Source organism: Natator depressus, chromosome 3 (genome assembly GCF_965152275.1).
Source record: "Natator depressus isolate rNatDep1 chromosome 3, rNatDep2.hap1, whole genome shotgun sequence".
Taxonomy (NCBI): domain Eukaryota; kingdom Metazoa; phylum Chordata; order Testudines; family Cheloniidae; genus Natator; species Natator depressus.
The window spans coordinates 147,993,491-148,017,084 of NC_134236.1; the positions used below are offsets into that span (position 1 = coordinate 147,993,491).

A 23,594-nucleotide genomic window follows, 5' to 3' on the forward strand; every position below is an offset into this window, starting at 1 on the left:
CACCTTCAGTTTTAAGGAAATTATACACCACTGCTAGCAATGGTTGGGTGCTAGTGTGTACTAGCCCCTGGCATTACCTTTGTGATCTGCACCTACAATGTTAGATGGACACTATGATTTTTTTTAAAAAACAACCGTGTAAACAAGGTCCTGGTTGTAGTAGTTCATAGTCCCTGTAACAGCAGGCAAACTGCAGTGTAAACTCATTGCATTTTGGTAAAGAATCTGTTTTTGTGCTAACCTTCTTGTGTTAGTACGTATGCTATTTCAAAATAAAAACATTAAAAAAACATATTGCTTCTTTTTCTGTTTACCTAAGAAATTAAAATTTCTGACATACTTTTCTTCTTGGTTACATGAGGACCTTCATTTATAATGTGATAGAAAAATGGATTGTAAAGCCTACATTGGCTAATACATTTTAAAGAATCAATTATCTGTACCATGTTTTTCATGATTGTTTGTTTGTATTTCAGTTGCTTAGCTGAAGAACAAACTTGGGAATTCTTAATTCATTTTATTAATCAAAATAGAATGTTTAGTGAGAGAACAAGTAATCATGGTAAATAAAATAAAGATGATTACTAATAGGGTTGATTAAGCTTACTAATAGGATTTAGCAAGTTTAAAAGAAGGAATTTAACTTGGGGTATTACAGCTTATCAGAAGATAGCAAATCAAGTCACAATAACAGTAAATATCTTTAGCTTACATCTTGAAGCTTCTTCATCTCTCTGACAAGCTGTCATTTTCTTGTGACCACAAGCTTTGTGCCATTTCTAGACTGTGATTGCTTTAGACACTCGCGATTTCTCTCAGCTGTTTTTACTTCAGGAAAGTCATTTTCCTGTCATAGGTAGTGCTATGCTGTGTTAGTCTTGGCACTCTTAATGTATTGGCTTAGCAATTATTTCTAGACAACTAGCATTAAACTTGTTAATGAAATACAAGTATGTGACATACACTTGTCATTCACAGGATTATCAATTCAGGTATGCAGTTACTGAGAAGTATTTATTTTAGTAAAGTGAAGTAAATAACACAAGATTCTGTACGCTTATCTGTTGGAATTGGTGTGAAGGTGGACTGTCCAGTTCAGCTGGACAGTCTGCATTGACTGACTTCTCGAGGTACTTGGAACTGAAGTTCCTAACTAATTTTCATTCAAGGTGGTGTGACAGATGTAGTCTTACTCTTCTCCATTATTGCCATGGTCACCCCAGTGACTAAAAGAGAGTTAACAAGATGGTTGTCTATGAAAAGACTGTATTTGTTACCCTCAGTGAGCATCCAGGGGGCTCCAGTTCTCAGTGTCCATTTACATTGTGAAAACATCACATCGGTTCTAAATAAAGCTGAGCTCATTCCCTGAACACGTTTCCCATGACACGGTAAATTGGAGAATGAATCTGATTATAAAAAGGTAACATTAAATAGGCTTGTCTCTTTCACCAAGAGGATGTCAAGTGATTGTCTACTTGCAATAAATCAGTAAGATACCAGTCCTGTGTAGCTTTACTGTCAAATATAAAAGAGGAAGATTGAACTGTCCTTCATTTTTATCACATAGCTGATAAAATGTTTTTGTGTGGCTGTCCCCACAGAGGAAACTTTTTAAGAAATTTCTTAAATAAAAAATGTACATCTTTTTAAAAGTTCTGATTAGATTCAGATAACATATTAACGCCCACTTCCAAACTTTTAAATTTGTGGAGATATAGAGGATGATGCATCCACTGTAAGTTTAACAAACTTTCCTTTTTGGGGTTATTAGTTAGTGTTTTTTCTTAGAACTTCATTCCCCTGAGGGTGTTCTGATGTCTTTTTTCCTCTTGGTTTTTATTTTGCAGTGACAAACTTAGAGACTTTGTTCACAGATGATGAATGTTGGCATTTGGCAGTTCAGTTCCATCTTGAATGTGCCTATACATTTTTGAATTACCATGAGTATAAAAATGCTAAAAAGCATTTCAACACAGCTAAAGACATAACCAAACTACAGATTAATTTGACAGGTAAGTTTTTGTTTACAAATATTATGAAAATGTGCTTTAACTAGCCTTGCATGGCTTGACATTTTTTTAATGGCCAAGAAAAAATAGAAGGTGAGGTAATGTTTGGGAAATGCTTGCTTGTTAAGGGCAACGGTTCATTTTAAGTGGGGGGAAAGGGATTGATTCTTGAGCTTGTAGCATATTCTGAATTTATATTGGTATCTGTCCAGTTACGTTTTGTGCTCCTGTTCTCTTGTAAATAGTGCTGAGAGGGTGCAGAAGAAAAATTAGAATCAACACATCCACTGAGATACTTCGTGTTGTATTGTGATTTCATTTCTAAAAGCACCACTTCCTGAAAAACTGCAGAATAGTAGGCAGTCATTGTTTGTTTGTGAAACATCATTGTAATTCCTGGAAGTACTCATGTACAACATCGAAAATGAAGAGTGTGTACACAGACTATAAATAGTTGTAACAAATGGCACAAACAGAAAGTCACTTAACCCTCTTGCTGTTAGACAATTAACCTTCTTTTCTGTGTCTTGTAATTCTATAGCAAGGGCAATGGATTTTATTACATGTTTTTTTTTCTTCTGTGTATCAATAGTTTATTCATGATTATGAAAGAAGATGTAATGGTAACTCCAGAAATACTACAGAGAAAATGGAGAGGACTGGGAACAGAGGGAAAATTGCCCAAACTTGTAAAAATGCATATCTATCAGGATAGGACAAGATCTTAAAAATGTCTCCAAATCAAATTGACCAAGAAAATTATGTACAATATTCATAGTAACCTTAGTTACAAGCTTTTAACACGTGGTTTTCTTGGTCAGAACTAGAATACCATATCCAATATATGAAATCTAAAAAGTGGATCAAGCGAAGTCATTCACCAGGAAGGAAAAAGATTTTATTTTGGTTTCTTTATGTGGTGGATGGTAATCTTTTAAAATCAACTTTCACCATGTGAGGAACTGCTTCATGTATTACTGCATTAGGACACATCCTGATATGTTTCTAATATTCAAGCAAATTCTTAAAATCAATGAGTCTCCAGATCTAGCTGGTGGCGTGCTTCAAAATTTTGGACATAAAAATTGAAACCAATAACTGTTGGTTAGACTATAATGATGAAACAAGAATGCATGGAGACTGGATGGCTCAGAGGATTGGTAATTTGATTCAGTCTCACCTCTGTGGCACTGAATTGAGTCTAGTCTATTTTAGTAGGATGCAAAAGTAGTTCTGAGGACTGTTCAGTGCCTATATGGTGGCATCAGTCCAATTTGTAATGAACAGCTGTTGACATCACAGAACACACTATCCTGTCTTTTGGCGATGTTGACAGACAGGACAAGAATTGATTGGCTGTAGAAACATGGAAATTGAATTGATTCCTCAGAGCAAGGCTTGGGCTTACTGGCTGGGCTGTACAGAGAATCTTGAACTTCTGTTGCCTCTATTTATACCTCATACCATAAATATAGGATTTCCCAGCTATAAACAGGGCACTTTTTGTGAACACTAAGTTTACTTATAAGTCTTTAAAAATGTCTCATAATGTAAATAAAATAATTTTTTAAACCTAATTTTTCACCTGCATATTTCATTCATATCTGGGTCCAAAAGGAAAATCTTGTGTACTTGTTAAACTAATTGTAAATATATTATTTAGAAACTGTCTTCTTCCCATTTTTCTTCAAGCAGTATATTCACAAGTTTTTTTTTCCTCTTAAAACTTAATTTTAGTAATCCTGTAATAAGAATGATGGGTGCATATTGAATGTCCTTATGCAACGTTCATTATGGCTTTCACTATTGTGAAAGCCATGTGAATGCACTGCGGAAAGTAATTCCTAAAATCATAAGACTTCTTTCCACATAATTTGGAATTAATTCCCCGACTTTCTAACTGGCTCCACACTTCCTTCGTTGTTCTCCATTTTAAGGGATCAGTAATTTCCTAATTGGTCTTTGATACAAATTGAATAGCATATTCTTCTTTCAGAGCCCTAGTACTTTAAAGATTAAGTAGTAAATGGTTACAAAGCTGGTTGCAATAGATTTTGAATGTATGAAAATGTAATATATGCAATTGATGCTACAGCCAAGACATGACATTCTGTTACGTTTTGAATTAAGTGTATGTTAACATTCTAATATGGAATGTACTACAAACTTGATATTCTAAAGTGGTTTTGCTAAAGTTAATTCAAATTGTTTTCAGTTCATGTATTTAAAAACATAATCAGTGTCGTATGGTATGAGACTCAGAACATAAAAGTTTAACAAGTTAAGGGACAATAAAACCCCAGCAATGACAGTTGATTTTTGTCAACTGTTGCTTGATTTTACCTAAACGGCTATACCTATTTTTTCTTAATAAGGGGCTTTAGGGAAATAACTCATTCAAATGTAAAGATTTAAACTAGAAAAGCTATTGCTAAATGGAAAAAATAGTTTGCTGCCCTTGATATGTGTGCTTTTAATTACTACTTTAGCCAGAGGTTAGGATAGCTCTAGAAATGAATTCTGGTGATCATGCATTTCTCTCAACTAACGAGACTTCTAAAAGTATTGTGGTTTCTCTCAGTAAATCTATCAGAAGGGTTACGAAGGATGTCTAATGTGAAGGCAAATGAAATGAACATGTGGGGATTGTTGGCATTCTAGACAAACTTACTTTGACATTCATGTTTTGGCTGGATAGTAGGAATGTTGCATCAAAAAAATTCTGGTTTAATATGAAATGTGCAACCTCCCAGCAGATACAATTTTAAAGCTTTTAAGAAGAATTTCATTTAAAAAAAATGAAATATCAAATCATTTTTAATGACTATAGTCTTTATTCACTGAACAGTTTTTCATCATGAAAAATAAATATGGGGGGGGAGGTCGGGTTGTTGGCTTTTTTTGTTTTTGTTTGTTTGTTTTAAAGAAAAGGTGATAGTCCCCAGACAGAGTCCAATAGTGACCTCTGAATTTTAAAGTCCAAAATTTTAAGAACCAGGGTTAGAAATAAATAAAAAATGCTCTTGGATTTTGTGGGTTAGTTCTCATTTTGTTTTTATTTTACATGAAACTTGTAAGTAAATACATTTTCCAGGCGGTGTTGGAGATCCTGATTCCTCTTAATAGTTAATAAATCTTAATTTTCTGTAGGTGCTTTGGGAAAAAGGACACGATTTCAGGAAAAGCATGTAGCACAGCTTATACTTGATGTCCAAAGGAAAGATGATGTCATCCTTTCTCACAGTGAGCTAAGCCCAGCACCAACTGCTCTAGAAAATTTAACAAAGGTATGCACAGGAAATAAATTGTTCTTTAGTAGTTCACGATTTTTAAAACTCATTTGAACACAAAGCAAAGCTTCTCTTCTGGAACGTTTGTGGAAAGGGGTCAGAATGTGAGTAGGATGGACTTATTTGTTCTGAAAAAGTTTTGATCATGATTTTGGGACTATTAGTAGTGGATTTACTTGGTTTAATTTGTTTGTTGTGAATGTTGAGTTTTGTAAAGGACATCCAGAGCTTAGGACAGGTGCTTCTATTATCTGTTTTATAAATCTAAATTACAAATAAATGTATATAAATCCCTAAGATGGGTTGTATGACTTTAGTGACTGTCTTATTCCATTTGATGCACAGAAATTTTCATGTGTAGATCATATCCAGAAGTTGTGATCATACATTCACTTGGCATACGTTTTCCTCTTAAACTTGCATAGTGCACAGATAAAGAAGACTGTTATTTAATTTAATAATGTTTTAAAGAAAATACACCTATTAATCAGGCCTCTGTCCCTGCCCTCATTTCCTTCTCCCTGAGAGACACACATTGGACCCTTTCATAGCCCAAAATGGAACTACTGAAGCTCACCTGGTCATCAGAAATAACACACTATTACCATGTAGGTTTCTAGCACCTGACGCCCTGTCTCTCACACTTTAGAGTAAAACTAGCATTAAATGGCTAGGGGCTAAATCTTTAGAGGGGCAGAGCAATTTCCACTGACATCCAAAAATCCTTCTGGGGTACAGTCCTGACCAGTAAACGTTGTATCAGTGCCTGTCATGCACCCCTAGGTGCCTCAGAAGCTTTGCTGCTGTTGCTCACAGCCATCCAACCAACATGTAGCTCACACCTTGAGTGTCTGTGTATAGCGGCAGGCCCTGGTCTAGCAGCTCTGACTCCAGCAGCTTGCCAGCAACACACCAGTCACACTCTGGCTTTCTTGGTTACTACTTGCAGGCTGACCCAACACATTCCTACTCCCAGATTTTCACTAAAACATGTGCTTTGCAATGTCTAGCCCTCTCCTGGACAGTTCATTGCCCCTGTAAGGAATCAATATTCAACAGTTGGTTACTTTAACTTGAGTTATCAAACAGTTCAGTTTAAACACAGCACTGGATTGGTTTAGAGTAAAAATAAAACAAGTTTATTAACAAAAGAATAGGATTTTAAGTGAATTCAAGTATAAGAGATAAAGTTAAAAATGATTATAAGCAAATAAAAGCAAAAACAAGTGTCTAAAAGTCAAAAACTTAATCTAGTAGATTTTGGTTCAAGAGGGCCTTTCTCATCCACAATCTTCCAGCAAGACGATGGCTGACCCTTTCCTCAGTCAAGATGTCTCCCAGAGGCCCAAAGGCGATGGTGCCTTTGTTGTCTTAGGTGAAAGAGAGAACTTGGGATTTTCCGCCCCTTTCTTTTATAGTCCAGTGAACATTTAAAGTGGATTCATCTGAAGGTTACCCTTCAAAGTAAAGTTTATACAAGTAGTAAGGAAGGCAACATAAAGTCTGGTGGCGAAGGAGCCTCCATGCTTTTTCTTCCCCACCTGTGTTAGCTGTGTATCGTGGCAGGCCCTGGTCTAGCAGCTCTGAGTCCAGCAGTTTGCCAGCAACACACCAGTCACGTTCTGGCTTCCTTGGTTACTACTTGCAGGCTGACCCCAACACACTCCTACTCCCAGATTTTCACTAAAACATGTGCTTTGCAATGCAAACAAATTGTGCTGTTTCCTGCCATCTCCTCCTAGGGTTGCCAACTTTTTAATCGCAGGAAACCCAACACCCTTGTCCGACCCCTTCCCCAGGGGCCTGTCCCAGTCAGTCCATCCCCTGTCCCTCTGTAGCTCGCTCTACCCCACCCTTGCTCACATGTTCATTTTCATTGGGCTGGGGCAAGGGGATGGTGTGTGGGAGGGGGTGAGTGCTCCGACTGGAGATGCAGACTCTGGAGTGGGGCCTGGGATGAAGGGTTTGCGGTGCAGGATAGGGCTCTGGACTGGGGCATATTTTCTATAAAGATTATTACATAGCATGTAGGGTGTGAATCCAGGGACTGCTTTCAGTCACACAGAATAATTATGGCAAACATTAAAAGGCACTCCATGTGTGTCTAGGATTGTGTGGGGAAATGTACAATATTATACTGTTTGAGAAATAGTCTATGATTATGTGATTCAGCCTTGAAAAACTGATGCGTAAAAAAAACAAAAAAACAAACAGCTCAGGCACAAAATTAGCTTGTCTGTCCTTTCATTATTTTCATCTTATGGTTATCATTCTGGCATTTTACTCACCCATCAAGTAAGATGACTTGCATGTCCAAAAAAAGCTTGTTCCAGGAGTGTGGGCAAGTAGAATTTCTTAATGCTGAAAAAATTAAATACTGTATCATAATGCATAAAAGTGGGGCAATTAAGGCTGTGTGTAACTTCTAAATCTGGCATTTGCTGATTTTTTTTGAGTGCATCCTTAAATTCCTTTGTGTTCTGTGGAATATGGAAAAGTTTACTGAACAAAAAACCTATTAATTGCAATATATGGTGAATAATAATTGTACAAAACAAAGCCAATGAAGCCATCTGACTTTGTACTTGACTAGATGCAATCAAAGTGACATAGGTACTCTCTAATGCCATCTGGTGCTGGCCAGCTTTAGGCTACTTCTTTACTATGAGCTAGGGGTGTGCTTGCCCTGCTCACATACACATACTTTTGCTAACTCTCATTGAACTAGTGTGAGTCTAAATTGCAGTGTAGCAGCTGCAGAAGCACATGAAAACCAGTGGGTGAGTACTTAGCAAGGACAAGCTGTGCCTCCGCAGCTGCTATCCATGCTACCATGAGTACACTATTTGTTAGCTCTGTGAAAGCCAGCACAAGTATGTGTATTCGAATCACACCCTTATTCATAGTGTAGAGGTAGCCTTGGTGTGTTTGGTTGCATCACAAGAAAATATATTTTGTATCTCGGAACAAACAGTTTCAAACTTCTTTTTCGTTGCAGGAAGGTAGAAGAATAGAGCTGTGAGATGGTAAATTTCAGAGGCCTCGTCTATAGTCGGACGGACGTACACAAGTTAAACTAAATCTCTTAAAATCATGCCTTTAGTTAAATAGGTGCACGATTGTGTAGAGGCAAGGCCTGAGATGTGGGGTGTGTGTTTAGGACTCTTAATGCCATTCTGGTGTGAGGAATGTTGGATTAGTCTTAATTGATATCTGAAAACACGGTCCTGAACAGCTTCTTTCGTTTTGCATGTAGTTTGTCAGCTTGGATTGTAAAAACATGTGCAAGACATGATCTAATCTCAATATAATATATTTCAATTGACCATCTTACATAAGTAAGTTAACACTAACTGAACCTGTTCAGTCAGCCTAATGACTGCTGTAATTGCTCTGGCTTGTAGACTAGAACTTGGACACTGCTTATTGATTATCTTATAATTCCTTAATGTAACTTCTGTTACGTCTGAAGTAGAGTCAGCTGCTCTCTTCTTAAGTGGCTAGCTCATATTGGAAGAGGATATAGAATTTTTGGTGGACTGTGTTTAGTCAATACATAGAAACTGTGGTGAATACCAACATACTCTAGAAATGTACTTTCAGTATACTTTAAAAAGAGAACAGAACTGCATATTTTCACACAAAAAACCCTTTGTTTTGAGGGAGGAGATGAATAGAACTTCTTTGTTTTATTTGACGTATTGTTGTAGTTCTAAGATTTTTGTACTTCTGCCAGTTTCAAGCTTTTTGGCCTCATGATTAAACTTCAGTTATTGACCTTATAGATTATTTTTAGGTCTTAACATTAACTTCATCATTTAAAGGGTCAGTAATCACAAAATATTGCATGTTCAGTGAGCATTGAAACAAAAGGTAATTACCGAGAATCACTGTAAAATCCATCTTCTCTTGTGACAAACCATAAAAACAGTCTCTTTCTTGGATGGTGTTGGTAACTGGGGAAAAAAATCAGTAAAGATAGTCATAGTTGTTGCCCTTCTCTCTTGAAGACAATATTCATTTTCCTATTAGAGCAGTGAAAATGCCCCCAGTGTCACATCTTTGACATTCTGCCGCACAGTGACTATCCTTCTGGCAAAAAAGGACTGGATGATGCTCCTTTCCACTGTTCAGACAGCTGGAGAGGTTGCTGCTAAAGAATTATAAAAGCTGATTTGCAGTTCAGTTATTTTATAAAATATCTATTGTGGCATTCAAACAGTTAAATATGTTCTCATGTGATATTAGGGGCAACAAAATAAGCTAAAGGTATTACTGTAATAGTTTGTATTTACTTTACAATGTTTTTTTCAACAGAATTATGATTTAAATGATGACACAGTGCTAAATGAGATAAAATTAGTAGATGCTGATCAGTTCCAGTTGCCTGACCTGTGTGCAGAAGAACTTGCTGTTATCCTTGGAGTCTGGTAAGTTTATTGGTATCTTTGTTCCTTTTGTAAAATCTCCCTTGAATCTTGTGAAATGTTAAAAAATAAAATCTCAGTGAAATAGGGTCTTTTTTTTAAAAAAAAATCAAGACTAGAGCATATACTAAGCTACAGTCTTGATAAAATCGCCCTCTATAACACTGATAGAGAGCTATGCACAGCTGTTTGCCCCCCACCCCCAGGTATTAATATATACTCTGGGTTAATTAATAAGTAAAAACGTAGAAATATCCAACATGACTTTTTTTTCTGTCTTGCTCGCTTAGACTGTAAGCTCTTTGAGGCAGAGGAAATGTGTAGCTGTTTGTGCAGCACCTAGAATGATGAAAAAAGAAAAGGAGTACTTGTGGCACCTTAGAGACTAACAAATTTATTTGAGCATAAGCTTTCGTGAGCTACAGCTCACTTCATCGGATGCATTCAGTGGAAAATACGGTGGGGAGATTTATATACATAGAGAACATGAAACAATGGGTGTTACCATACACACTGTAATGAGAGTGATCAGGTAAGGTGAGCTATTACCAGCAGGAGAGCCGGGGGGCGAGGGGACCTTTTGTAGTGATAATCAAGGTGGGCCATTTCCAGCAGTTGACAAGAAAGTCTGAGGAACAGTGGGGGGGAAATAAACATGGGGAAATAGTTTTACTTTGTGTAATGACCCATCCACTCCCAGTCTCTATTCAAGCCTAAGTTAATTGTATCCAGTTTGCAAATTAATTCCAATTCAGCAGTCTCTCGTTGGAGTCTGTTTTTTCACATTTGGGGACAATGTATACGTTCAAATCAGCGGCACTGCTGTGGGTACCCGCATGACCCCACAGTATGCCAACATTTTTATGGCTGACTTAGAACAACGCTTCCTCAGCTCTCGTCCCCTAATGCCCCTGCTCGCGCTACATTGATGACATCTTCATCATCTGGACCCATGGAAAAGAAGCCCTTGAGGAATTCCACTATGATTTCAACAATTTCCATCCCACTATCAACCTCAGCCTGGATCAGTCCACACAAGAGATCCACTTCCTGGACACTACGGTGCTAATAAGCGATGGTCACATAAACACCACCCTATACAGGAAACCTACTGACCGCTATTCCTACCTACATGCCTCCAGCTTTCATCCAGACCACACCAGAGGATCCATTGTCTACAGCCAAGCTCTACAATACAACTGCATTTGCTCCAACCCCTCAGACAGAGACAAACACCTATAACATCTCTATCAAGCATTCTTACAACTACAATACCCACCTGCTGAAGTGAAGAAACAGATTGACAGAGCCAGAAGAGTACCCAGAAGTCACGTACTACAGGACAGACCCAACAAAGAAAATAACAGAACGCCACTAGCCGTCACCTTCAGCCCCCAACTAAAACCTCTCCAACGCATCATCAAGGATCTACAACCTATCCTGAAGGACGACCCATCACTCTCACAGATCTTGGGAGACAGACCAGTCCTTGCTTACAGACAGCCCCCCAACCTGAAGCAAATACTCACCAGCAACCACACAACAGAACCACTAACCCAGGAACCTATCCTTGCAACAAAGCCCGTTGCCATCTGTGTCCACATATCTATTCAGGGGACACCATCATAGGGCCTAATCACATCAGCCACGCTATCAGAGGCTTGTTCATCTGCACATTCCTCAATGTGATATATGCCATCATGTGCCAGCAATGCCCCTCTGCCATGTACGTTGGTCAAACTGGACAGTCTCTATGTAAAAGAATAAATGGACACAAATCAGACGTCAAGAATTATAACATTCAAAAACCAGTCGGAGAACACTTCAGTCTCTCTGGTCACTCGATTACAGACCTAAAAGTGGCAATTCTTTCAACAAAAAACTTCAAAAACAGACTCCAGCGAGAGACTGCTGAATTGGAATTAATTTGCAAACCAGATACAATTAACTTAAGCTTGAATAGAGACTGGGAGTGGATGGGTCATTACACAAAGTAAAACTATTTCCCCATGTTTATTTCCCCCCCTCCCCGCCACTGTTCCTCAGACGTTCTTGTCAACTGCTGGAAATGGCCCACCTTGATTATCACTACAAAAGGTTCACCCACGCCCCTGCTCTCCTGCTGGTAATAGCTCACCTTACCTGATCACTCTCATTACAGTGTGTATGGTAACACCCATTGTTTCATGTTCTCTATGTATATAAATCTTCCCACTGTATTTTCCACTGAATGCATCCGATGAAGTGAGCTGTAGCTCATGAAAGCTTATGGTCAAATACATTTGTTAGTCTCTAAGGTGCCACAAGTACTCCTTTTCTCTTTGCGAATACAGACTAACATGGCTGCTACTCTGAAACCTAGAATGATGAGGCGTTTAGGCACTATTGGAATACAAATAAAAATTATTGTATTTCTCATCCTCCTTTTTCCCTACTGTGCCCTTTCTGAGACCCCATCATCTTTTTTATCTGTCACTGAGTTCTTGAGTCACATGTAGAGCTAGATAAAGCTCCTTGGACAAGGTATCTCTTTCCTTTGTTCTGAAAAACCTATGGTATGCTTCTCGGATGCTGTGTACATATTATATTTGTTACTCTGGAGGAAGTAAAATGGTATTCAATAAAAAATTTTAAATGGGATGAATAAAATCCCATGATCCATGAAAATTCCTTCCCAACTCTGAATTTAGGTAGTTGCAGTGGATTACGAGGATGTTCAGTGTAGTGAGAGCAAAGAAAACAAAATGTAAATATTTTAGGTACAATACTATATAAAATTTTCAAGTTAAGCTTTCTCCATAGATAGATCTCAGTGAGGGAATATATTCTGTATTGAAATTATGTTCTCCTGTGATATTAATGAAACATAAGGTTGAAAAATATAAATGGACAAAATTCAGGAAATGAAAATGTTATGATTAAAATGCAACTTTAACTGTGTCCATTGTGCTTATGAGTGGTAACAATCTTTAACTAGTTGTATATTATGTATACAAATAGTTGTATATTATGTCTATAATGTAACTGTACAATATATGCACAAAGTATAATTATTACAGTTGGAGGATAATTAGATTTGAGACCAAAAATTTCTCCCATTTGAAGTGTATAGAATTAAAGAGCATAATCACTTTTCATGTTCAGTATGAAACATGAGAATCTTTGCAACTTTACCTGAAGAACGCTACCACTGTATTCTTTATACTTTGCAAAAAGCAATTATAAAGTTTCAGCGGAGATCATTCTTTGTTTATAGTGTGATTTAGGCCTTAATATAATCTGGTGTTTCACATGGGAGTGGAATTATAACCCTGTTGTCTCCTTTTGTACTATTTGATGGACTTCATATATCACTAGCACTACATTATGGGATTTGGTGAGCTATTCTGAGTTGTTCGTGTAAGAAATGTCCAATTATTTGGAGTTGTGTACCCATTTCCTTCTTTGGCTTTACAGATACATCCTACTATGATTAATATGCTTGCCAACTCTCATCTTCTGCTCTGTTTTTGGCTTTTCCCTTGTGTTTGCTCACTATGGCTTGCTGGCAGCTTACTGGGCAAGGAGCCCTCTGTCAGTGCTCCTTGACAGATTGAGAGGAGGTTGCAGGTTCCAGAAATCTTTACCTTTTAGTACTTCTCCTTTAAAGGTTATGGAGTTTTTCTTTTTGAAGAAGATTGTGTCCAATTACCCATTGATCAGTAATCCGAACGTAAACAAGTGCCTGGAAAGACAGAAAATGGATTTAAAATACTGGCTTAATATAGCTCAATTTACACTGCTTATAAGCTTAAACTAGATAAAGTATCTCGGCTTGTTTACAGAGAGAGTGAGTGGATAAAAAAGACAACTAAACGCATAACATCCCTTGAAACTAATCCCTTTCTCTGACCACTCTTTCTCTTTCTTTGTCCCCCTTGACACACTTATTAAATCCTTCCTCTAGTTCTCCCAGTTTTCTGAAGGCAAAGAGCTATAATAGAAGTTCATACAACAGTTTTGCTCTCCACCCTCTAGAAGGTGGCACTAAGGAAGAGAAAACAGTGATTAATGGCCACTTTGAAGGGCCTTAACAACCTATCTCTCGGGTACCATCTTTCGAAAACCACCTTGACAGGATGGAACATACCCAAATATGGGGTTTTTTTCTTTTTTCAATTATCTGACTTAAGGACAAAGGCTCAAACCCTCTGTTGCACATACATAATAAAATATTTTTTATTCATAACATTGTTTTCTAGAAGATGTTTTTAGCTTTTTGCAAATTTGAGAAGCATGCTTTATATATAAAGATTGTACCCATTGAACTGAATTTATTTTGTGTGTACTCAAATAATTCTTGTTTCACAGCATAGATTTCCAAAAGAACAACCCAATACACAAGCTAACTGAAGAGGAGCTTTCAGCATTTACATCAGTAAGTAACTTATCTCTGTTTTTTACTATATTTATATGTTCCTTCAACTTCTCTAAGTGAAGTACTAAGCTGCGACCCATCAACTATTTTGGTGACATTATTTATGAATAAAAACTAATCTGGTTTTGGTCTGTTGCATCCATAATTATGAAAAAGCACATTCATTCTCTCTCTCATATCAATGCTTAAATTCAGCCTTGTTTGCTTCACCAGCTCTGCACTATAAAGTTTACATTTAAAAAACCCCAAATGCTATTTTCATTTCAATGTCTTTTACAAACATTTAATGAGAGAATTTCTGATGATTTTAGATTTAGATTCCCTACTCGGAGTTGAAATGTAATGATACAGGTCAGGCCCTTATAACAAATTCTTCACACTGATTTAGTTCTGAAAGTACTTCCCTACCTTGTGAGCATCTAATTATCAAGAGTCTTTTGTAAATTAAATAGTATAGTGCAGTCAGAAACAGTGTTCTGATCCTTGCGAAGCCTTAAACACAGGAGCGTACATATTCTTTTTTGGGGCTCAACTGAACTGAAGTAATTGAAAGCCAAATGAGTATTGTTTACACATTTCTTTAGGATAGTTTCTATCTGTTATATTTGACTTATGCTGAAAGTGAAGGATTTTGTAGAGTGCTTTAGAGTGGCCCACTAAATCCAGGTTTTAGCATTGCTACTCTGTGAACTTGTTCTGTGTTCCATTGTCAAGGTTCATCAACATTTCTAAGTCTGTCAGGAAGAAAATAAATTTGTGGTGGGTGGGGAGACTTTATTGAAATATTCAAAATTATAATAGTATTGTGAAAGTTTATTAATCAGTAGTTGTCCATTAGTTGCTTTTCTGAAGTCTGCTTTTCTGAAGTCCAGGGTCCATATTCTGCTGTTCTCCTTTCTTCCTTTTGGTCCTGAACTTGACCATCTCATGGTCACTGCTGCCCACCTTCTTCTACTTCCCCTACCAATTCTTCCCAGTTGGTGAGCAGCAGGTCAAGAGGAGCACAGCCCCTCGTTGGTTCCTCCAGCACTTGTATCAGGAAGTTGTCCCCAACACTCCAAAAACTTCCTGGATTGTCTGTGCACTGCTGTATTGCTCTCCCAGCAGATGTCAGGGTGATTGAAGTCCCCTATGAGAACCAGGGCCTGTGATCTGGAAACGTCTGTTAGTTAGTTGTCTGAAGAAAGCCTCGTCTACCTCATCCTCCTGGTCTGGTGGTCTATAGCAGATGCCCCCCACGACATCACCCTTGTTGATCTTGCCTCTAAACTTAACCCAAAGACTCTGAACAGGCTGTCCTCCATTTTCATGCTGGAGCTCTGAGCAATCATACTGCTCTCTTACATACAGTGCAACTCCTTCACCTTTTCTCCCTTTTCTCAGCATGACCACTGTCACTTGAACTAAACTAACTTCAGAGTAGATAACTCAAGTTAATTCTGCAGTGAAGGTTAATCTTATTAGGGTATGTCTACAGTATGAAATTATTTTGAAATTATTCTATTTGAATTTTCAGAAGCTATTTTATACATTCAGTCTTCTGAGTACCCACTAAAGTGCGTGAATTCGGCAGATTGTGTCCACAGTACCAAGGCTAGCATCGAATGTCAGAGCAGTGCTCTGTGGGTAGCTATCGCACAGTTCCCGCAGTCCCCGCTGCCCATTGGAATTCTGTGTTAAGCTCCCAGTGAATGGTGGGGCAAAAACATTCTTGCAGGTGTCTCTGGGTGTGTGTCGTCAGAAAGCTACAGCAGACAATCGTTTCGCACCTTTTTGGCTTACAGATGCCATACTGCTTTCAGCAGACGGTGCACCGCTGCTCTCCTACTATGAATCCACCTCTCCAACTCAACTTTGCTTGGCCATCGTGTACCGAACAGCACAGCTTCCGCCGCCAACTCTGGTCTCCCGCTATTGCCACACTTCGGAGCTTCTCCATGTTGTCTGTCCTGGGTTCCACCTCCATGAAAGCCACAGAAGACAACCATTTTCCGCCATTGTTTGGCTACCGTGAACCAAACAGCACAGCTTCTGCTGCCACTCTGCTCTCCTACATTTTGCACCCTTTTTCAGGGTTACCCGTGCAGGCGCCATAGCCATGGAGCCCAATCAGATCTCCGCTGCAGTTTTGACCATTGTAAATACCTCGCGCATTATCCATCAGTATGTGCAGAACCTGCAAAACCGGGCGAGGAAGCGACGACAGCGCAATTACTACAGTGATGGGGACGTGGACACAGATGGCATGGCATGTGGCGATTGGGAGATCATGGTGGTGTTGGGCCAGGTTCATGCTGTAGAACGCCAATTCTGGGCCCGGGAAACAAGCTAAGACTGGTGGGACCGCATAGTATTGCAGGTACGGATGATTCCCGGTGGCTGAGAAACTTTCGTATGCGTAGGGCCACTTTCATGGAACTTTGTGACTTGCTGTCCCCTGCCCTGAAGCGCAAAGACACCAAGATGAGAGCAGCCCTCACAGTTGAGAAGCGAGTGGCCCTGTGGAAGCTTGCAACGCCCGACGGCTACCAGTTAGTCAGGAATCAGTTTGGAGTGGGGAAATCTACTGTGGGGGCTGCTGTGCTGCAAGTAGCCAACGCAATCATTGACCACCTGCTATCAAGGGTAGTGACTTTGGGAAATGTGCAGACCATTGTGGATGGCTTTAATGCGCTGGGGTTCCCTAACTGCGGTGGGGCGATAGATGGAACGCATATCCCTATCTTGGCCCCGGCACACCGGGGCGGCCAGTACATAAACCACAAGGGGTACTTTTCCATGGTGCTGCAAGCACTGGTGGATCACAAGGGACGTTTCACCGACATCAACGTGGGATGGCCGGGAAAGGTGCATGACGCTCGCATCTTCAGGAACTCTGGTCTGTTTGAACAGCTGCAGGAAGGAACTTACTTCCCAGACCAGAAAATAACCGTTGGGGATGTTGAAATGCTTATAGTTATCCTCGGGGACCCAGCCTTAACGCCATGGCTCATGAAGCCGTACGCAGGCACCCTGGACAGTAGTAAGGAGCAGTTCAACTATAGGCTGAGCAAGTGCAGAATTGTGGTAGAATGTGCTTTTGGATGTTTGAAAGCACACTAGCGCAGTTTACTGACTCGGTTAAATCTCAGCGCGACCAATATTCCAGTTGTAATTGCTGCTTGTTGTGTGCTCCGCAATGTCTGTGAGAGTAAGGGGGAGACGTTTATGGTGGGGTGGGAGGTTGAGGCGACTCGCCTGGCGGCCAGTTTCACACAGCCAGACAACAGGGCGATTAGAAGAGCGCAGCATGGTGCGCTGCACATCAGAGAAGCTTTGAAAGCCAGTTTCATGACTGGCCAGGGTACCGTGTGAGAGTTGTTTGTTTCTCTTAAAGTTACCCGCCCCCTATATATATATGAAAGGAAATTAAAGTCACAATTGTTTAAAAAAACGTTCTTTATTATTTGTTGCACAAAACATTGAGAGAAATCAGAAGCTAGACAAGGGAGGGCGGGTATTGGGTTACAGGTGTGGAGGAGGAGGGAAGGACAAGTCCAGAAACCAGATCAAAATTTCAGGTATGCCAGCTTTCTGCTGCTTGTGCAATCCTCTGGGGTTGACTGTGTGGATCCCCATAGCCTCCCCCCCCCCCCATGTTCTTGGGCATCTGGATGAGGAGGCTATGGAACTTGGGGAGGAGGGAGGGCGGTTATTCAGGGGCTGCAGCAGCAGTCTGTGGTCTTGCTGCCTTTCCCGCATTAGATCCACCATACAGCGGAACATGTCAGTTTGCTCCCCCATGAGCTTGACTGTAGCATCCTGCCTGCTCTCGTCGCGCATGTCCCTCCTCTCTTCATATTCATGTAACGCTTTACGTGACTCTGCAATTGTTTGCCTCCACACGTTCAACTGGGCCATATCAGTGCAGGAGGACTGCATGAGCTCGGCAAACGTGTCGTCCCGAGTTTGTTTTTTCCGCCTTCTAATCTGGACCAGCCTCTGGGACAGAGTAGATAGGGGCCACATTGAAACATTTGCACCTGCTGCAGGAGGAGAAAAAGGGAGGGTAGTATTTTAAAAGATACATTCTAGAGAACAAAGGGGACGCTGTTTCTCAGTGAAACAGGCAATTCATAGTACACGGCACATGTTCTTTCTGTACAAGATCTCATTTGTCTCTTATACTGAAGTGCCTGCCACTTTGGTGTGAATAAGCCAACACATGTGGCCAGGCAACAGAATTCAGCTTGCAGGCAGCAGCCAGGCAACAGAATTCAGGTTGCAGGCAGCCTGCAGGCTCTCTGGGATGATCGTTTCATACAGCACCCTCCCCGCACGCGTGCACACACGCACCCACCGCGGGACTCCAATGAGGCTCTGTGCAGTGATGAGCCCTTTAAACTAAATGCGAACAGCCCAGCGCAGCTGGGTTTCCCCCCACCACATGGCTCCAATCAAGCTCTCACTCACCAGAAGTGCCTTCTCCAGGGTCATGGTCCGGGAGCATGTTTTGGGAGTAGGGGGAGGCTATTGGCTCCAGCTTTAAGAACAGTTCCTGGCTGGGGGGAAAACAGATTCCCCACTTTCCGCCTGTGCACTCTCCTCCTCCTTCTCCTCCTCCTCCAAAAACTCATCCTCCTCGCTCCGGGCTACTCCCCCCCTTGCAGGTGTCCACGGACGGTGGTGGAGTAGTGGTGTCGTCACCCCCCATAATTGCATGTAGCTTACGGTAGAAGTGGCATGTATGTGGCTGTGACCCAGAGCACCCATTCACCTCCCTGGCTTTTTGGTACACTTGCTCCTTGATTTTTTTATGACACTGTTCTGTGTCCCTGGAGTAGCCTCTTTCTGTCATGGCCCTGGAGACTTTAGCACACGTATTTGCGTTCCTTTTTTTAGAACGTAGTTCTGCCGTAACAGATTAGTCTCCCCAACATGCAGTGAGATCCAGTACCTCCTGTTCGGACCATGCTGGAGCTCGTCTGCGAATCTGGGACTGCATGGGCGCCTGTGATGGTGGACTCTGCATGGTTGCCTGTGATGGTGGACTGTGCTGATGGTCACCAAACAGGAAATTCAAAAGTTCCCGGGGCTTTTACTGCCTACCTGGCTAGTGCATTGGAGTTCAGAGTGTTGTCCAGAGTGGTCACAAGGGAGCATTCTGGGATAGCTCCCGGAGGGCAATATCGTCACATTGCGTCCACAGTACCTGTAACCTGGACCTGCAATCTCGATTTTAGCACTACTCCAGTTGCTGAGATGGAGTACAGAAATCGGAGTAAAGAGCCCTTTAAATCGAAAAAACTGGTTTGGTCATGTGGACAGAACCAGTTTTATTTCGAGGTAACTCGGCTAATTCCGAAATAACTGCGTACTGTAGAAGGCAAAAGGACACTGCTAGAAAACAGGTTCGAGAAAACTGACGTCCCTGTGAGTCCAGAGTTATTCAGGGACACAGCCATAAAGTTGATGGTGATGTCTAGTTACATCTTCTTTTCTGGTCTGGTCAAAGCATCTTACAGGATCGGGGGGTCCCAGAGCTCCAACACTAGTCTAAATGTCTGTCGTGCAATTTTTATAGCCCTGCAGCCTGAGCTGAGTCAGCTAGTACAGTTGTTTTATTGAGGTGTAGACATACCCTGAGTTACTGTAAAGGAGTTTGGTGAAGAGGTCACAACTACTCTCTAGTTACCCCAGACTCTCTCTTTAGGTTGTCTACGTCTGTGGTGCTCATATCTGTCCTTAGTAGTGGCATAATATTGACATTCTTGATACTGTAGCTTCATTGCTGTTCAAAGATTCTGGATAGCAGCCGTGAAACTGATCAGAATCTTCTAAAATTCCCTCTCCTGCTGCTTGACGGTCATGAACAGAGGAGAGGAGATGGAGTTGTCTGGAGACTCAAGAAGACAATTCTGCATTGTTCTGTTCATGTACAGTATGGTTGCAACGAAAATTTTAAGGCTAGAGATTTCTGCTTTTTTAATGAAGTCTTGCGTTCTGTAGAAATTCATAGCTTAGGTTTCCATGCTCACCAGGAAAAGTGATTTTTTTTTCACGCCCTGTCTATAATTTTAGACAATACTTGAAACTGAAAAGCTAGATTTCTGAGGCATTTTGGCTGTTGGAGTGCATTTAAGACTATGATGAGATGATAATAAATATGTAGTCTGAATATTTAATATTCTCATAGCTTAAAAAAATCAATCTTCCTGGGAAGAAAGCATTTAAATATTCAAGTGAGGAAAAATTCCTGGCTTTTACTGAATTATCTCTGGTGATTTTGAGAAACTGATCTTTTGCCACAGAATTAAGTATTGAACCAAAAACAACATCTTGTCATGATAAACCAGTTTCAAGTGCACTGGATGTTAGACTCCATATTTCTGATGCCCCTTCTGAAACCTCTTCCAGTCAGTATCTTCCTTTAATTAAAGGATTAAGAAAAAGGGAGGAGAAGTAGACGTTCAATAAGGATATGCATTTAGAAATTCACTTTTTACTGCCTTTCAGTGGTATCGGACATAAATTATATTGAATCAGTAAACTGTTTTCCCTTTTCTCATCCCCTGCATTACCATTAAAAATGATGGCTTTCCACACTTTTAATACCAGCTGCTGATGGCTCCTTTACTTGTCCTTTGTTCTTCCCTGGAGTACCATCGCTGTCCCATCTCACATTGTTTTTTCCTTGTGGAAAAGCAGTAGACTATGATGAAGACAGCAGAATGACATATTTGGATCTCTTACAAATCTAGTGTCAGGATAAATGGGGAAATCCACAAATCTATTTTTTATCTAGAGTTGGGCAAATACTGAAAAAGAGTATTCATAGATATTAACTCGTGTAAAAACCATGAATTTACATTGATTTGTGTTCATTTTCCATGACATTCCTATGAATTCTATTTGCTACAAGAAAATTTGTTAAAAGAGATCTCATGAATATCCATACAAATGTGTTCAGAAAGATTTGCTGTGCTTTGTTTTTTTTTTAAAAAAAGGAGTACTTGTGGCACCTTAGAGACTAACAAATTTATTTGAGCATAAGCTTTTGTGAGCTACAGCTCACTTCATCGGATGCTGAAGTGAGCTGTAGCTCACAAAAGCTTATGGTCAAATACATTTGTTAGTCTCTAAGGTGCCACAAGTACTCCTTTTCTTTTTGAAAATACAGACTAACACGGCTGCTACTCTGAAACCTTTGTTTTTTTAATTATTATTTTGCTTTTCTTGTTGATAGTATTGTTCCTCCACCATGATTGACGCTTCTGTGTGACCTAAGTGATCATTCAGATACCACATATAATAATTGGTTGAAGATAAAATGGAGGTGAATCATTTGCAAACAGTGCAGAGGTTGAGATGTTTGTATAGGATGTTCAAGTGATTGCTCGTGTATTCCACAATAGGTGTGCGTGCTCGCCACGTGCACCGGTATTGGAAGTTTTTCCCCTAGCAGTACCCATAGGGGAGCGCCCCAGCGACCCCTGGAGTGGTGCCTCCATGGCGCGGTATAAGGGGCACTGCGCACTCCCCCCATACTCACTTCTTTCTTGCCACCAGTGAGGGTGCTTCGGAACTGCTCTGGTCCAGCTTTGCTACAGGTCATTCCCAGAACTCTTGTTCGTTCAGGGTATGGTACCTGTAGTTAGTAGTTTGATTAGTTTTAGTTAGTGCACCCGGGCCGGGGCATGCCCCACGCCCTGGGTTTTAAGTCGTGCGACATTTGTAGGCAACAGATTCCAGTGAGTGATCCACACGCAGACTGTTTACGCTGTTTGGGTGAAACCCATCTCAGCGATTGCTGCAAGATTTGCAAGTCGTTCAAGCCTCAGACCAAGAGAGAGGGACATTAGGCTCCGGGCCATCCTGATGGAGTCAGCGTTGATCCCGACTCCGGTGCGCTGCTCCAAGTCAGCACCAGGTACCGCGGTGTCGGTGCATGGTCACACCCTGGTGCCATCTACCAGTCGGCACCACTCCCCATCCAAGCGACAAGCCAAGAAGGCTAAGAAGAGGCCTTCTCCGCTGCGGCACCAGAGCAAGACTTCGGGAGAGGCTAGACCCATGCTGGGCAGTTCTCGGTCCCCATCGGCCTCTAGGCCTCCGACTCGGTCAAGCAGAATAGCCCAGCCTGTTCAGAGCAGGCTTCCCTGGATGTCTGGATGCCTTCCACGCCAGAGGCCCTGCAAGCAGCCCAGGATGTTATGTTCTTGATGGTACCAGGAGCACTGCCAATGTTGGCCCCGCGGTCCAGAGGCAAGCCTCTGCTGGGTTCTCCGCAGTCGCCCCCAACTCGGTACCAATCTCGGTCAACAGAATATTCCCAACCCCGTTTACCGCTCAGCAACCGTCCCGTGCATAGTCCACGCAGACAACCAGGTTGTCTGGCTGGATTCCATCTGACAGAGACTCCAGACACCGCTCTGCCTCGAGGAGCACATACAGAAGGGACCAAGGCAGATGACGTCGAAGGTCCTCGTCTCAGAAGGGCTATCGTAGCCAGTCGCGACACGAACATCAACGCCATTCTCGTTCATCGTCTCGCTCCAGGACCCCACCACGGCACCGCTCCCACAGCCCCGGGCATAGGTCATCAGTGCCTCGCCGGCACAGATCCACCCACCGGAGCCGATCGTGGAGCAGCTGCTTCCAATAGTACCGTTCCTCCATGTCGGGATCGCAGTCTCATGGTCGGCACCGCTCCCGGCGCTGCCACTCCTCCCAGTCCAGGGACAGTGGCAGGTCCTACGTCAGCCCAGCCTCCCTTCCTAGTCGTCCATTGATGGGTCAGGCCAGCCAGGCCGAACGGCCTGCTCTGCTGGTGCCACAGCACCGGTGCAGTGGTGCTGGGCCCTGTGGCCGGCACAGTGGTACTGGTGAGCACCATGGCCCCCGATGCAGCCCCTGATGGGGGCTCACTCAGTGGCTGGAGCCTTGGCATGGCTGTCAGCCTCCCTCTGCCAGCCTCCAAGGAAGGAGTCGGTGGGACGTGCATCTTTGGCGCCGTGCCCGGAGAGCGACCAGGGTGTGGATCCTCCCGTGCTGGTGGACACGCAAAGTACTGCACCTGCCTCCTCGCCCTCCCATGATGAGGCGATTTACGTCCCCTCCTCCCTCTGTTCCCGTAGGAGGACTCTAAAGCCCACCAGAAGCTATTGAAAAGGGTGGCATCAAACCTCAACCTTCAGGCAGAGGAGGTGGAGTCGTCCTCGGACTCTCTTTTGAACGTCCTGTCCGCCTCAGTACCGGGCAGCGTGGCCTTGCCACTCCACGAAGGGGTGGCAAAAATTTCAAATGCCTTGTGGCAAACCCCGGCCTCATTGTCCCCCATCTCTAAGAGTGCGGAAGCAAGTATTTTGTGCCCGTCAAAGGACATGAATACCTTTACACCCACCCTGCCCCTAACTCTCTGGTGGTTGAGTCGGTCAACCACGGGGAACGGCCGGGCCAACCAGTCCTT

The 23,594-nt window shown here is 41.7% G+C and overlaps 1 protein-coding gene across 4 annotated transcripts in view; it reads left to right on the plus strand.

Annotated features, from left to right (window-relative positions):
• The window catches only part of TTC27 (tetratricopeptide repeat domain 27), a 198,384-nt gene that overhangs the window by 52,399 nt on the left and 122,391 nt on the right, over positions 1 to 23,594 (plus strand). For all 4 annotated transcript variants that reach the window (XM_074949014.1, XM_074949017.1, XM_074949015.1 and 1 more), the window contains exons 6-9: positions 1,851 to 2,015; positions 5,163 to 5,299; positions 9,620 to 9,732; positions 14,080 to 14,146. In XM_074949014.1, coding sequence (XP_074805115.1) covers positions 1,851 to 2,015; positions 5,163 to 5,299; positions 9,620 to 9,732; positions 14,080 to 14,146 — 482 coding nt within the window. The remainder of the gene's footprint in view (positions 1 to 1,850; positions 2,016 to 5,162; positions 5,300 to 9,619; positions 9,733 to 14,079; positions 14,147 to 23,594) is intronic.